General features: G+C 39.3%; 1 protein-coding gene across 1 annotated transcript; it reads left to right on the top strand.

Annotated features, from left to right (window-relative positions):
* The first annotated feature begins 1,775 nt into the window (after positions 1-1,775).
* LOC107831623 (uncharacterized) lies at positions 1,776-2,324 on the top strand. Its single transcript, XM_016659404.1, has 2 exons — positions 1,776-2,019; positions 2,104-2,324. Exons 1-2 carry the CDS (start codon positions 1,776-1,778, stop codon positions 2,322-2,324), a joined length of 465 nt encoding a protein of 154 aa, XP_016514890.1.
* Positions 2,325-17,311: the final 14,987 nt, after the last annotated feature.

The raw sequence follows: 17,311 nt of genomic DNA, 5'->3' as shown, positions 1-17,311 counted from the left end.
AGCATCTTTTAACGTCCTCGTTCTGATTTTGGATAGATTCGACGTGCGTGGAGGCTGATTCGAGGGGCAAAGGCGTCGCGAGCTAGAGATTTAGCCGGTTCGAGGTGAGTAATAATTGTAAATGATGTTCTGAGGGGTTGAAACCCTGGATTGCACATCATAGTGCTATGTTGAGGTGAGACACACGCTTGAAGACGGGCGTGGGGTCATGCACTATAGGGGATTGTGACTGCGTCCATCCCGGTTGATGATTTTTACTGCGTATTTGACTGAAAACTATTTGTTATCATCATTATTTAGGCTGAATGCCATATTTGGGCTTCGTGCCAACTATTTGAATCCTTTGGGGATTTTTATTATTATTTCCTCACTATTTTGATTCATTACTTGAACTCAGTCATGTTAATTTCTACTGTTTTACTACTCAACCATTTTTACGTAGTTTTAAGACTTAAATGATATTTCAAATGATGTTTGGGCTGAGAAACACTATTTTACTACTACCCGAGGGGCTTGTGAGTATTTTGACTGAGTAAAGCGAGGGCCTATGTTGTGAGGAAACACTAATACTGATTTGAGGCCGAGGGCCTGAGACATGTATGTCACGAGGTGGTTTGATTGATATGAGGCCGAGGGCCTAGTTTGATGCCATGAGATGGCTTGTTATTGAGGGGCCCCTCCAAGAGTCTGCACACCCCCAGTGAGCGCGGGTACCCATTGTGATGTGAGATTGAGCCCGAGGGGCTTGTACTGATCTGAGATGTTTCCCGAGAGGCGGATTTGTTGATATTGTACCCGAGGGGAAAACTTCGATTTGTTTACTTTATCTTAATTATCTGTCAATTACCTGGTTACTGGTTGAAAGAGGATTTACTTGACCTTTACTGGTTTTACTAGTTTTACTGATTTTAAATGGTCTTTACTACTTCATTATAGAATGATTTGTGCCTTACGTGTTTTCTTACTTTCAGACGTTATTTACATTTGTTACTCACCTGTACCCTGTGTGCAGATTCAGGCGTAGCTGGTTCCGCTCCCGAGTGCTGATCCCTCTAGTATCAGGCAAGCGTTCGGAGACTACGAGGTAGCTGTTGACGTCCGCAGCCCCGTACCTCCACTCTTTTATCATTTCTATTTCCCTTAAAACATTTGTACTAGTTTATGGATTTAGCAGACTTGTATTATGGCATATAGACGCTCATGACTTGTGATACCCCGTTTAGGGCTGTGTCGGGTTGTATTTCCGCCTTTTATTGATATTTTTCCGCTATTAGTATATTTAAATCATGGTTAGACTATTTTTATGTTGGTTAACTATTTTTAAAAGTGAATTGGATTTAACTTGCTGGCCTTGTCTTTACAAGAGGCGCCATCACGACCGAGTTCGAGGTTTGGGTCGTGACAACTCAAGATTCTCATTTTGAGAGAAATATAATTGTTAGAGAAGAAGATTTGTTATTGGAAGCAAAATTGAACAATGAACAACGAAAAGCATATAATATAATTCTTGATAGAATATTTAAAAATAAACCTGGAGCTTTTTTTATAGATGGTCCGGAGGAAAGGAAAAACTTTTTTGTATCGTGCATTACTTGATGCTATACAATCAAAAGGATTTGTAGCTTTAGCAACAACAACCTATGGTGTCTCATGTAATATTATAAACAAAGTTAGCTTGCATTATTGATACAAGATGCCAAATTAATCGTATGGGATGAAGTATCAATGGCCAAAAAGAATTGATAGAGGCTTTTGATTTACTATTGAAAGATCTAATGGATACGAAGATACTATTTGGTGGGAAAGTTGTTGTTCTTGGTGGTGATTTCAGGCAAACTCTTCCAGTTGTTCGTAGTGGAAAAAAAGATGAATTCATACAAGAAAGCTTGCTATGTTCTGACATTTGGAATCAACTCGAAAAATTGCGATTATCAGTAAATATGCGAGCGAGAACAGATCCTGCTTTTTGTGAATATTTGATGAAAAAAGGGAGCGAAAAAGAAAAAACAAATTGGCAAGGTAAGATAATCCATAATTGTTTCATTGTTCCTTTTACTAGTGAAAAAGAATTGTTGAATCTTTTATTTAGAGTAACTTATCCAGGTTTTTATGCATCTCCTTGTAATATGTCTTCTACATCTTCTCGTGTTATTATGACAACAACAAATAACTTTGTTGATGAAATAAATGATATGCTCATAACTCAATTATTGGGTGATTCTACGACATATGTTGCATTTGATGAAACTACTAAAACAAATGATCAAAGTCAATATGAAGATTTTTTGCATAGCTTACACCCTGCTGGTTTACCCCCCATATAAATTAACTTTGAAAAAACATTGTCCTGTTATGTTATTGCGAAATTTAAATCCGTGCGAAGGCTTATGTAATGGTACACGACTTGTATGTTGTAATTTTGAAGGAATATTATAAGTGCTAAAATTGCAAGTGGGATTTAAAAAACACACATGTATTTATCCCGAGAATACCGTTGTTATCTTCACAAGATGAAAAATACCTATTCCTTTCAAAAGAACACAATTCCCTATTAGAATATGTTTTGCTATGACTATAAATAAAGCTCAAGGTCAGACGCTAGATTTTATTGGAATTTATTTATGAGAGCCTGTTTTTTCCCACGGTCAACTTTATGTTGCTTTATCCCGAGCAAGAAACTCGAATTCTGTGAAATTGTTGATCTGACTGCCAACATTTGATAGAAATGATGATCATACAACACACAATGTAGTATACGAAGAAATCATTCAGGTAGTTGATATCTTATAAATTGACCGTTGTACTATCAGAAGCCAAGGTATGACATTTGTAAACTCATTATTACATACAACAAGAGATGCAGCAGGTGTTCTTCTCTCATTATTACATACAACAAGAGATGCAGCGGGCGTTCTCTATTCATACTCAGGATATGCAGTTAATACTTGCTATTCACATCATCTTAAGGTCTACTTAGCTTCTTAGGTCTTCTTGTTTTGAAGATTTTCGGGTATTTGTATCAGAAAGAGGCATTTAAGATTTCTTGGGACACCCATTCCTGATTTGCATAACAATATGATCTAAATCATTTGTATCAAATATGAAATAGCTAACTAACTCTACAGTAGTGTAGATTTCAAAAATATGAATAACAAGTGTTGATTAATAGAGTAGAGCAAAAAAACATGATCCTTCCTTATTGAAACTCTATTCTTCTACTTCCTTAGGCAATGTCTTGTTTCAATACTGAATTTTTCTTCCTTTACTATATCTTCATATGTTATATGGGGCTTAGTGGTACTACTCTAGATTTGTAGCTCGCAATTTTTTTTGTTTTGCTGATACGGTTAGCTCTTCATAAGAGTAGACTTTTGCTGAAAATTCTATACTTATGCGTGTATCTTCACTTGCAACTTTAATATTTATTGGTTACTAAAACAAAATTTCCATTAACGAGCTTCCTAAATAGGTGCAATTGATCTCTTTTAGCTTAATTAAAAAATTCTATAATATTCTCCGCATATCATTCCTTTGTCTTCTTGAAATAAGTAAAATTGATCTCTTTCACATACTTTAAATCAAATACTATACAGGAAGAATTTCTAAATATGCAGGATCAGTACCAACAGATAGTATGTGTGTGCAAATTGGCCTTTCTTGTGCATTAGTTGTATATGAAGATTTTGAATCTCCAAAAATCGTGAACCTTGTAGCTTACTGATTCTCTCGTGTCATCTCTTAAACACAAAGGAAGGAACGAACACTGAAGCAATGGAACACTCAGCTGCACTTCTGTGTCAGTTTCGCTCAAGGATATGCTTCATCAGGTGTTTCCACGCAGTTTTATCTCATTCACTGTGTTTTTCTTGTATGTATGTGTATATATACATGTATATGTGTGTATGTCTCTATGTGTTTGTATGTCTTAGGTGAATGGAAATGTATAAACTAAGTACCTTATTTATTGGAATTTCTTTTAGGTTAATTGAGGTGACTTTCAGGCAATGAGAGAGATTGAATTGCAAATAGTGAAGTGTATGGAAGTTGAAAGTGCTTTGACTACTCGACAATTGGAGTTGATGAGAACTGCATATAGACTGCAATTTGAAATCGATGTCTTCATGAGAGTTTATGGTATTTATGTTAAGAGTATAGAATCTTTGCGTAGCATTATAATCTGTTTCTTTTTTTTTGGTAATTTATTTTTTGTGTTCAACTGTCAAATTACTTGCTTTCAGATTCTTTTTTTTATATATATGTGTAACGACTCAACCGGCCGTTTTGAGCTTTTGCACTTTGCTCACCAGTTCTCGAGCATGGCTTGCCCCATGTGATGTATTATGACTTATGTAAATCGTTGGTTTGGTTTTTAGGGTAATCAGAATGAATTTGGAAGAACAGTTCTCAGTTGAAGCTTGAAATTTGAAAGGTTTGACCAAGTTTTGACTTTTTAGTATTCGATCTCGTATTTGGATTTCTATGATTTGGTTAGCTCTGTTAGGTAATTTTGGACTTGGGAGCCCATCCGGAATATATTTTGGAGGTCCGTGGTAGATTTAGGCTCGAATTGGCAAAATTGGAAATTTGGCATTTTCCGATCGACAGTGGAAATTTTGATATCAGTGTCGGAATAGAATTATGGAAATTGGAGTAGGTCCTTTGTGTCATTTTTGATGTGTGTGCAAAATTTCAAGTCATTCGGACGAGGTTTGATAGACTTTTTGATCTAATTCAGAATTCAGAAGTTTTGGAATTCTTAGGCTTGAATCCGAGGGTGATTCGATGTTTTGATGTTGTTTTGAGCATTCCTATGGTTGAAACAAGTTTGATTATGTTATGGGGTGTGTTGGCATGTTTGAACGGGGTCCCATGAGGCTCGGATAGGTTTTGGAAGAGTTTTTGAAAGATTTTGGCATTTTGAGCATAAGCATGTAATGATCCAAAGGTCCATTTTTAGTTCTAGAGATCGAAATTTGATTTTGAGACTTCCGAAATTTTGATAATGAATTATAGGAGTGATATGGAAAGTTTGGTCTAATTTCATCAAATCGCAATTGGGTTTTTGACGCTAATCATGAGTTAATTGTTTAACGAGCGAAATGGGTATCGCACTGAGCAAAGGAGCTCCAAATTGAGTTTCGATTGACGGACTACGTTCGTATCATTATTTGTGACTCATAGGAACAAGAATCATCGAATTTCGAGTTTGTATAATGGAGTTAGAGCCTTTTTAGTTAAATTAAAGACTGATGGTGCATCAAATCTGGTGTGTACCTTTAGCGACCAGATTGGACCTCTTTTAGCGACGGGAATTGGCTTTTAGCGACCATAATCGGATTTATCAATGCTGTTATGTTTTTTAGCTCATTTTGACATTTTTTTGGTGAAAGAACACGGCTTGAGGCGATTTTTGAGCAAGAAATCATGGAAAATATTGAGGTAAGTCACTTGTGATCATTTATACTCCATAATATTGAATTATCATCGAATAATCCGACTAGAATACATGCTTTTGAGGTGTAAATTGGGGATTTGGACCTAGGGATTTCAAAATAAGATTTGAAGATTTGGAGGCCGAATTGTTATCAGAATTTAGTACTTTTAGTATGGTTGGACTCGTGGTTGAATGGGCTGTCGGATTTTGTAAGTTTCGTCGGATTCCGAAGCGTGGGCTCGGGGGTCGGGTTTGAGCAATTTCGGGATTTTGATGTTAAATTGGATATTTTCGAGTGGGCTTCGCTCCCTTAACATATTTTAATGATTATGTACTGATTGTGGCTAGATTTGGAGCATCCGGAGGTCGATTCATGCGGGCGAGGCATCGTAGGCTAGAATTTGGACCGGATTAAGGTGAGTAATGATTGTAAATGATCTTCTGAGGGTTTGAAACCCCAGATTGCACATCGAAGTGCTATATTGAGGTGAGGCACACGCTTGATGACGAGCGTGGGGTCGTGCACAATTGGGGACAGTGACATGGTCCATCCCGATTGATGATTTTACCGCATATTTGACTGAAATCTAATTGTTATCATTATTATTTGGGCTGAATGCCTTACTTGGGCTTCGTGCCAGCTATTTGAATCCTTCGGGGATTTTTGTTGATATTTCCACACTATTTTGACTTTATACTAGAACTTAGTCATGTGATTTTCCATTGTTTTCAAAACGCAGCAATATTTACTTTGCTTTAACACTTGAAATGATATTTTAAATAATATTTTGGGTTGAGCATCATGTTTTACTATTTCCCGAGTGGCTTATATGATTTTTGACTGAGTAAGGCCGAGGGAGTGTGTTATGAGGATATCTTTTTGGGTCGGGCTGCACACCGCAATGGTGATACACTGATTCTGATTATGAGGCCGAGGGCCTAAGATATGTACGCCACGAGGTGGCTTGTTGATATGAGGCCGAGAGCCTAGAGATGATGCCACGAGTTGGCTTGATATTGCGCTTGGGCCGTAAATGGTGCCTCCAGGAGTCTGCACACCCCCAGTGAGTGCGGGTACCCATTGTGATGTGAGATATAGCCCGATGGGATGGTATTGTTCTATGTGATTGCCCGAGGGGCTGGTATTGTTCTGAGGTATTGCCCGATGGGCGGATTTGTTGACATTGTGCCCGAGGGGCGAACCTTATGTGCTTATCTTTCTTATTTGCCTGTCACATACCTGTTTAATTATGTATTTGTGCCCGAGGGGCGGATTCCTGTGCTTATCTAAACTAATTGGTTTGCATTCATTTGCGCAATTGATGAAAAAGTCATTTTCAAAGACGTTTAAACTGAGCTAAGATATTTTAAGAGATTTTACAGCTTTATTGGTTTCTTACTGTTTTTTGAACTGCTTCTATACAGCATGTTGATGCACTTTTCTGTGATTTCTTACCATTCAGATTTTAGTTATGATTATTACTCATTGAGTTGGAGTACTCACTTTACTCCCTACACCTTGTGTGCAGATTCAGGTATTTCTGAACCCGGTAGCGGGTATTGGCTGATCAGAGGTAGAGTCATCGGAGTTTAGCAAGATAGCTGTCGGTGTTCCTAACACTGTTTTTCTCCCTCTTCATTTCATTAGTCTGTATTTTGTACATTTCTGAATTTTTAGTGATATTTAGACTCTTGTAAATGCTCGTGACTTGTGACACCCCAATATCGGGTTGTGTTTGGGCTGTATTCCGCACATTATACTATATTTTATTTAGTCTTTAGCTTATTTACTCATTCTTAGATTGATTGTTAGTGTTTAACTGTTTAAAAATTGAATTGGGACTAGTTGGCTGGCCTCGTCTTCACGAGATGCGCCATTACGACCGGGTCCGGGTTTGGGGTCGTGACAAGTTAGTATCAGAGCCTAGGTTACCTAGGTCTCACGACTCATGAGCAGGTTTAGTAGAGTCTTGCAGATTGGTACAGAGACGCTTGTATTTATCCTCAAGAGGCTGCAGAACTTTAGGAAAGCTTCACATTCTTGAATTCTTATCGTGCATCCTTGATTCAGCTTGAAATGTAACTTTTTGAATTCCTTCCACGCGTTCGTATGCGCGTATGAGTGCTCAGTATCAGATGTGCATCGGTGGCTCGTGATTCCCTGATCGAGGGGAGAGATGTAATCTCTGTGTGTTGATGTTGGGCCAATCTAGAAGACTTGAGGCTAGATCTTTACCTATAGCTTGAGCCCTGAGCTGTTGATGGCGTGAGCACGTATTTCTGGATCTATATGTGCTGTTGTGTCCCTATTAAGGGAAGTAATTGCTGGATAGTTACGTGATGAGTGTGAGGTGACTGCGAGATGTATTCATATAATTAAGAAGCGATGAGAAAGGTCTGATGGAGGATAGAAGAACCATTAAGGGCTTGATTTTCATCTTGATCGAGGTATAGCCCCGAGTTGTGGGCGTGTGAATAATCTTTCCATGTTTCCTTGTGGGAGTGAAGTAAAAAATTTCATGATGCGGTATGAGTTCAGACTTAGAAGACTAAGTGACTGCGTAATGTTTATGACGGTGGAAGGTATACGGAAATGTTAGTTGGAGGCAAAGCAGGTGGGTTATCTCCTATGGAGTGTTCTGAGGTTGTGTGATCATTATGTTGTCTATTAGAAGATCTCATTTACAAGTGAAAAATATGTGTTGAAATTTAAATTTGGGTCGCTTAAGAGAGTGGGCTTGATTGTTGCGAGGATGAATGCGAGATTTGTAGAAGATTTAAAGTACTGGATGGTCTGTGTTTCACGAGCTTATGAAGGATTGAGTTTAATCTCACTATGGTATTATGGCAGCAATAGGGTATATGTGTTATGAGTTATTGTGTGTGTTTTGGTCTATGGCTTCGAGCCAAGTGGGGGAGTCTGCTATTGATTAGGCAATTGCACGGTTAGGTGTTATGTTGGTTCCGTTTGAGGCATGCTGGTGAATCAGTTATGGCTTACGGAGACTGAGATCGAGGATGGCTCGAGTAAAGGAAAATTTTGACAAAGGTTATATTATTCTTCATAGGTGTATGAGAATCACGGGATGTCTTGAGTGGTTAATGGTAAGGGTGTGCGGCGCATAGGATAGGAAGTTGCTTGGTTGCATTAAGGTAAGGTTATATTCTGCAGTGTCAGAAGTGCTAATGAGGCACAGGTTGTTCGGGTCTTTTGATCGGGCTAATTGTAGTTTGAGTAGAGTGGATGACTCTCGGGAATGGTTCTAATGTGCTCAAGATTTTTCATGTAATAACTGGAGATTTTCAGATTGTATTTTTGGGTAGAAACTAAGGTTTGCATTTGGAGGGTGTCAAGATCTGTGGTATTTCTATATCAATTATAGGCTTCTATATATCAGTATCAGGAAGGTGAAGGTAATGGATCGAAATTCGTAGGAGGCCTCTTCAGGGTGAGTATTTTGAATATGGTTCTTTAGTGAATATCTAAGAAAGTATTCAACGGCTTATGAGCCTTAGATGGTGTGATTTTATGTTTGGGTCTCGTGTGGTGAGTCTGGGTTGAGGAATTGTATTGTTATAGCAAGAAATAGTATCAAGTTAAAGGTAATCAGGAGGAAACTCGAATAGATGAGGTGGCTTAGTAGTAGGCCGAATCGGTATGGTAAGGGTATGATTAGTTCATTGGGTGTTTACGGGGTAATGAGTTTCTACATGTATTTCGCAGCAATGCTCTTGGGTTTTAGTGGCCTGCATAGGTTGGTTGAGTTAGGAGGATTCAGTCCTGTCAGACTTGTTTGTGCAAAGGGGAGTCGGAGAGTTCTTGTTGATTTCTACTGTGGTTATAGATGTATATTTTCTGTTGGCGTGAGGAGCATGGGATGTAATGTGATTTTCTTCCAGATTGGGCTCAATGAAAAGTTTTTGGTTGGTTTAGTACATAGTGGCTTGTGGCTCAGAAGCGATATGAAGTTCTCACGTTATCCTAGGATGGTATGGCATATGTAGTATGATATTGAAGATTGAGATTGCGTGTGTAAGGTTACGGTTTAGTTCTGAAAGGAAGGTCATAAAACTCTTAGGCAGCGAGCAACTTTAGATAATTAGAGAAATGAGCTTCAGATAATTAGAGAAATGAGCTTCAGATGATTAGGGAAATGATCTTCAGATGATCAAGGAAATAGTATTGCTAATTTTAGTGATTTGGCGAGGGTATATGTTTCAAAAAAAGTCAATGTGATTAAGTTGATGGTACTTTGGTAGTATTGCGGCACTTTCTTGTTAGATCAACTGCTGATATTCGAGTTTGCTTGGTGGCACAGAAGAATTTTAGAGTATCTCTCATGGAATGATTGGGTATTGGAGGTGTGGTATGTATTCAGACGGCGGAATTGGGATCGAATATGGTGATTCATGTGCCATATGGATTTGGAGATGGGAAGTTCTCATATTCAGACTATGTTGTGGTTGTGGGTCGTGTGTATCGACAGTGTTTAGTGACTATCGGGGTTTGGAGACCCGAGTGGATCTTTTGTTGCTTGGTAGATCAGATTTTTGGATGTGATATTGGGTGCAGACTGGTTGCCTTCGTGTTGTGTTATTCTGGACTATTGTGCTAAGGCAGCGCTGTTGGCTATGCCGGGAATGCCACGGATCGAGTGGTGAGGTTCGACGAATTATGTTCTTGGTTGAGTGGTTTCATATTTCGGAGACCCAGCGGAGGGCTGGGAAGGATTGTCTTCCTTATTTGGGTTCTTGTGATGGATGTCAGTGTAGAGACTCCTACCATTGATTCAGTTCCGGTGGTGAGGGACTTTTCAGAGGTGTTTCTTATGGTCGGGCATGTCGCCGGGCAAAGTTGTTGATTTCGGTATTGATTTGGTGCTGGGCACCGTATCATATGGTACCGGCAGAGTTAAAGGAGTTGAAGGAGCAGCTTTAGGAACTCCTTGATACAGGTTCATTGGTAGACCTATAGGGGTGTATGTTCTGCATTGAGACGACTTGGTTGACTTCGAGTTGTCAATTGTGAGGGATGTGTTGCTTCAATTGTTATCGAGTTATTAGTGTTTTGAGGTGATCTAAGAGTCACCTTTTTGGGTGGGGTACTTCGTGACTCGAATGACATTTGACTTAAATTGCTTGGAGACTTCTTCTTTGATCTTCAAACTTAAGTCCGTTTTGAATTTTCTTGTTTTTTGCTTTACCGGGGGACAAGATGGATCCATTGGCAACTTATGGGAAACAATATTAGTGCTTAAACCAGGCATGTCATCATATGACCAAGCGAATACATCGACGTATTGTCTCAGAAGATCTACATATTTCTCTTTTTCTGATGGTGTCAAATGGACACTAATTCTTGTTTTTTTATAGACTCTGAATTCCCCAAATTTATAAGCTTTGTTTCATCCAAATTTGGTTTTGACTTGTTCTCAAACTGCTCAAGTTCTTTAGTTAATTCTGCATGCGGCATGTCTTCTTCATATTCTTCAAGATCTTGCTTGTTATTTTGTTCACTTGTTTCATTGCATGTCACATTCACGATGTCGGCATTTTTATTAATTTGTTTACTGAAAAATAAAGTAAAAAAGAAAGAAAATTAATAAAGACAAAAAATGTAAATGTAAAACGAAAAAGCATATTCAGATTTTGCATTTAAGCTTCCAAAAGATCGAGGCAAACAACATAAAAATCATAGACACGATTCAGGCCTCAATTTTGAACCGTGTTGTTTAAAAAGTACTAACACAATCCATCTACCAAGAATCCCGGCGAACCGGGGACGGGGTACAAGTACAATTGTTCAAAGCATCTCCAGGTGTGGCATCTCAAATAGTTGGCATCTCAGTTCAATCTTTCAGAATCACGTTGCAATCAGCAATGAATGGGTTCTTAACTCCTTCAACGAGGTCGTCTTCAGCATCTTCATCTAGCTCATGAATAGTAACCGTCTTGGGAAATGACTGGCTTAGCGGCATGATAGGCTGTGGCAGGACAATGTCACCTTTCTTCTTGAGACAAGCCTCCGAGACTTCTTTTGGAGTGGGTTCGTGCCCTAGGCCAAAGGTGTTGTTCTGCCCCGGTAACTGAATTGGCTCCACTATTCCATGCAAACTTGCTCCAAGTCCTCGACCAGGCTCGAAACCATTGTTCAACATTTCTAATGCCACCATCACGAACACACTTGGCAACTTTATCTCTTTACCTCGAGTAGCAGTCACAATTTCTTCAATGTGGAAAGTGGTTCCATCCAGCCTCTCCACACTTCTAATGATAGGGATTGAATTCCCGGGGTAAATGGGATTGCTTGCTTCTCCATGAATCACAACTTCCTGGTGATTCCACACAAACTTCACATTCTTGTGCAAAGTGGAAGGGACTACACCAGCCATGTGAATCCACGACCTTCCCAACAAAAAATTATAAGTAGCAGATATGTCTAGCACTTGAAATTCAATGATAAACTCCACATGCCCAATTTGTAATACTAAGTCAATTTCACCAATAGCGCTCCTTTGCGATCCATCAAAAACTCTAACTTTCACATGACTTTCACGAACTTTTCCAATGTCAATTCCCAAAGCTTTGAGGGTAGTGAAAGGACATATATTGAGTGCAGAACCATTATCGATCAAAACCCTAGAAACAAACTTGTCCTGCACTTGACAGTGAGATGCAAAGCTTTGTTGTGACTTAGACCTTCAGGTGGCAATTCATCCTCGTGAAAAGAAATCTTGTGGGCTTCTAGAATTTGGGCTACCATAGTTTCCAAATGTTCACTAGTTGTCTCAGCTAGCACATATGCTTCATTGAGTACTTTTACCAAAGCATTCATGTGGCTGTCGGAACTCATCAATAATGACATGAGGGAAATTTAAGCCGGCGTCTTCTTCAGTTGGTCTACAGCAGAGTATCCGCTACATTGCATTTTTCTCTAAAACTCTTCTGCTTCAGCTTCTGTCATGGACTTCTTCTGGTTGTTGTCCTTAGTTGAAGTTCCTCGTGATGCTTCTTCAGGAACATAACACCGACCGAATCTCGTCATACCTGTAGCAGCAGCTTCTACGACTAATTTTGCCTTTCCTTTGTTCTTTAAATCAGATTGATAGTCCCAAGGAACTGCTTTGGCTTCAAATGAGGGTGTTTCAGCAACTAGAGCCATGATCCTGGGTTTCGGAGGGAGTACTTCCACCTCAATTGGTGCTCGCACTTGCACTGTGATGACAGGAGCAATGAAGGCAGATGACACAACCTTTTTCTCGTCTTCAATTGGTACAATTGTTCCTTCCAAATTCCAATCTTCATCAGTAGATATCATGTTAATACCGGTATCATCGTGATTTGGAAGAGGGTTGTTGTTCACATTCGGGGGAGCTCCCTTAAGCTGAATGGTTCCTGCTTTGATCAACTCTTCAATTTTATCTTTGAGAGTAAGGCAATTTTCTATGTCATGTCCAGTTACACCAGAGTGATATGCACAATGCTTGGTCCCATCATACCATCCTATGAGGGGGTCGGGAACTATTCTTAGGACTGGTTGGAGTACTCCTGCGATTTTCAACCTTTCATACGACTGGGTTAAAGGTTCAGCTAGGGGTGTATAGGTTTTGGCTGGTTTTCTTTCAAAGCTCGGGCGAGGTCTAGGTGCATTTGGGTGGTTTTGTGATTGGTAGCGGGGTTGAGATGGATATGTGGGTTGGTAATTTGATGGATTTAGGTATGTGGGTGCTTGGGGTGGATAATAGGTTGGTTGGGCATTATAAACAGGATAGGGAATATGTGAAGGCTGGTAATAAGGTTGAGGAGTTTGGGTGTATGGACTATAGTATGAAGGTTGGGGTAACGGGTTTTGGTAGGTTAACATTTGGTTTGGCCTGCGGTCTTGGATGGTCATAACAACGGATACTTCTTTCTCCTTCTTCTTACTTTCTACCCCAATAGTTCCTGACTGGATTTCCTTACTCGTTGCTTGTAGTGCTGCCAAGTTTGTAATCTTTCTAGATTTGAGACCTTCCTCTAAAACTTCCCCATCCTAACAACTTTCGAGAATTTCTTCCCCAACATGCTTATCAATCTCTCATAGTATGTTGCATCCGTTTGAGATCGAATAAAAGTAGTTGTCATCTCATCCTCTCCCATCGGGTTGGACTCTTGCTGCTTCTGCCCTCCATCTCATGGCATACTTTCTAAAGGATTCTGTTGTTTTCTTCTCCAACGTCATCAAATAGAATCTATCTGGGTTGGTCTCAGTATTAAATCTGAATCTATCCATGAATTCTTGCGCCATGACACTCCAGCTGCGCCATTTTTGTGGGTCTTGACTTGTGTACCAATCAAGGGCTTCCCCTGTAAGACTCCTTATAAAAAGTTTCATCCTGATAGCTTCATCCTTTCCCACTCCAACTAACTTATCACAATATGACCTCAAATGAGCTCGTGGGTTTCCTTTTCCATCAAACATGTCAAATTTTGGTACTTTATATCCTGCAGGTAAATCGACATCGGGATGAACACATAGATCCTCATACTCCAAACCTTCTATACTCCTAATGTTTTTCAGACTTTTGAATGCTTTCTTTAACTCACGGATCTCCTTCGCCATATACTCGTCAGCTTTGGCCCTTAGTTCTTTTTCTGTTTCCTGATACTGATACACTTCGGAGTGAAGTTGGTGAGGCATAGGGGTAGTAAAAGGTTGTGCTTCCGCTACATATATGTCACACCTCCTTTTTGCGCGCCCGCCCCCGAAGGGGTTAAATGCGCGGGTGGAGTTTTTCCAATTTAAGTGACAATATTCGAAATGGGATTATTTGTTTAATTCAGAGTCGCCACTTGGGAAAGGTTTAGCTTTTGGTGTCCCAAGTCACCGGTTTATCTTGAATCCCAAATCGAGGAAATTTTTGACTTTTCCAAATGAAGTCTGCGAACCAATAATTCTAAGTAAGGAATTCTATTGACCCGAGGGAAGGTGTTAGGCACCCTCGAATCCCGTGGTTCTAGCACGGTCGCTTAAATTGTTATAATGACTAAATATCTGATTTAAATACATGTTGTGACTTATGTGCTTTTATTAAGTTTTAACCGCTTTTATTATTATCATTTATTTTTATAGAATTGCAACGTCGTGAAAATGCATCTCGAACCACGTCACAATCAATGCACCCGTAGTTGTTAACACATTTCGACTCCGTTGAGATTTGAATTTGGGTCACATAAATGCGCACCCGAATTTAAGAATGTAATTTAATTAAGTCGCGCCTAAAAAGTCTAACGCGTTATTATCTTTGGGGAAGGCAGTGGAATTCACTAAACAGTCCATCCCAAATTCTAAGTATTTATTATGATCAATTATTGAGGGCCCCGCAATTTGCCTTTTTATTCGGCGAGGCTCGTCTCATTATTTTAGAAGGGTATCCTACGGTGACTACATTTCTATTATTTTATTTCCAGAGATAGAAGAAAGAAAAATGTATGCTAATATATACTTTGGCCTAAACCCGACTCCTATCAATTTCTGATTAATTACTTATAAAGTGAGAAAACGTCATGCCTTACGAGAATGCTTTGGTCGAATAAAAAGATTACATATGAGATTGATGAAATGCAATACTTAATCCGAACATGTCTTAAGTTGAACTTACTAAACTTATTTGGACTAAGTTAAAGGATATATTGGCAAAGTAAAATGCTTATTTTGACAAGAAATCATGCATGAGCTAACGAAATACAACACTTAATTCCGAACATTTCTTGAGTTGAATTTAACTAAACTTATGTGGACTAGTCTTAACTAAAAAAAAAAGCTAAGTGAAACAAAAACAATATTGTATGAGATCGAAGTGTACATGCCCAGATTAACCAACAACTAACGAGCTAAAACACAAAAGGGTAAACTCAGTCGAGTATTAGTACATACTTTCGAACCGTTGGATAAAACTGATCAATTTTCACGGGCTTGTTAATGTACTATGAGTATTACAAAAATAACTGAACTTCTTCAACCTTTTTCATTTCATGCTTTCAAACTGATTCAATTACATCCATATGGGACTTGAAATGTGTACCTGGAAATGCTGAAAATGCAAAGGAGGAGAAGAATAAGATGTGGAAATCGGCAGCAAAAGAAACAGGATTAGCAATAGTAGCAGGACAGGGCAGCAGCAAACAAAGCAAACAGCAGGACAGGCTCAAACACAGAAGCGCAACTATGGCCGATAGAAAGAAGCAGCCAAATGACAACAACACCCAGTGGAGTAGAATCAGAGCTCCAGGCAAAACACACCAGTAGTAAACCAATGAAAGACACTCGACTAATAGACACGACTGGAATTGCTATCTCTTAACCTCCCTCTATCTGTGCAATCCTATCCTTTTTCAATCCCCTCAGTCTAGGTATCCCTCTCTTTCTGTATCTCTTTGGATGTATTTCAAACTCTCCCTCTCAAAAACTCCTCACTGTGTCTGTATATTTTCCAGCTCCTAAGGTTCAATGTCTATTTTGTTTTTCAATCTTTTTCTTTCTTTTTCTTTTCAATCAGATGTCCTCCTCCTTTTATATGCCTTCCTTAACCCTTTTAACAGCCTGTTTTTTTAGAGTATCCCAGTACCCTCCCATGTGCCTTTAACCTTTTTCAGTTCCATTTTAGTTAATTAGGTATAAAACCCCATCATTCCCTGGCAGGCTTTCCTTTCCTATTTTATTAACTAAAAGCAAGCATGGGTAGTAGAATATATCTGACAGCATATGCTGTCAAACCATTTCTAAATCAAAAGCCCTTTGTACAGGGACCAGACTGCGCACAATGCACATGTTGTGCACAAGTGCACATGCTATCAACTCAGATTTCAATTACAGATCAAGCCTTAGGTTTCTGAAATCATATTAACAACTATAAGTAACTGAACTTGGTTCTTAATTGATTCAGGCAAATGTTCAACAGAAGCAAATCGATTTATTTTGTTCAGGCAGTTGAAACTAATTGACGACTCATGTCGACTCGACTATATTAGCATTAACATACAGAATCGTAGCCAAAAATCAGACATTCAAAGTATAGGGCACATGACTTGAATTGTACTGGCTAAACAAAATTATACTTCGAGGAATCAGTTAATCAATACAAATTTGGAACACAACCAATACACATGCCTTATCAGAATAGGAGGGGTTCAAACAAACACCGTGGTTCAAGCAAAGTGGACAAACAGAAGTTGGTAAAAATTCAAAAGATACAAATTGAAACAAAACATGAACAGCCATTCAATCACTCACATGGACCAAACAGAAATAAAGAAAGCAAGCAAGACTCACCTCAAGTCTTGAAAAATCAAAAACCTTGACTCGGACTTGGACAGACTTTCTTAAGGGTGAACGGACTTTAATCGAAGTGTTTCTCGGATGAGAAACACTTCGATTAAGGTCCATTAGACCTTAATCTCTTTGGTTTGGACGGACATAGGCCAGTGATGAAGAACTACAAAGTTCCAAACTCAGATCCGGGATTTATACTCCCCTGGTCAGATTCGGACCAAACCAAGTATGGTTTGGTCACGAGGGGGGTCTGGGGAGTGTCTGGTATGAATTTAGGGCAGATTGGTGTAGATTAGGTTCCGACTCGAATCTTCAAATGAAGATTCGAGAAGGTGGGATAGGATTCGAGGTGTGTGGTTGATAGATTTGGGTTCAGGATGTCAAGGGGGTTCTACGGTGTTAGGGGCGAGGTCACCGGCGCCCGTGCCGCCGGCTTCCATGGTGAAGGATACAGGGGCGGCTCTAGGGTTTGATGGGGAATGAGGTTGAAGACGGAGGGCTGGGGTTAGGATAGGGGGGGGCAGGGTATGTTACGGGCTTATATATGGCTGGAAGGGGTTGATCTT

The sequence above is a fragment of the Nicotiana tabacum genome, chromosome 18 (genome assembly GCF_000715075.1).
Source record: "Nicotiana tabacum cultivar K326 chromosome 18, ASM71507v2, whole genome shotgun sequence".
Classification (NCBI taxonomy): Eukaryota; Viridiplantae; Streptophyta; class Magnoliopsida; order Solanales; family Solanaceae; genus Nicotiana; species Nicotiana tabacum.
Note: the sequence above shows the minus strand (reverse complement) of the source record. Positions and strands in the feature narration are given on the sequence as shown.

Bases quoted from the DNA above. Each gene is read 5' to 3' on its own strand.
- LOC107831623 (XM_016659404.1), top strand. From the start codon at position 1,776: ATGGATACGAAGATACTATTTGGTGGGAAAGTTGTTGTTCTTGGTGGT. The intron at 2,020-2,103 runs GTAAGATAATCC...TAACTTATCCAG, and splicing joins AGAAAAAACAAATTGGCAAG to GTTTTTATGCATCTCCTTGT.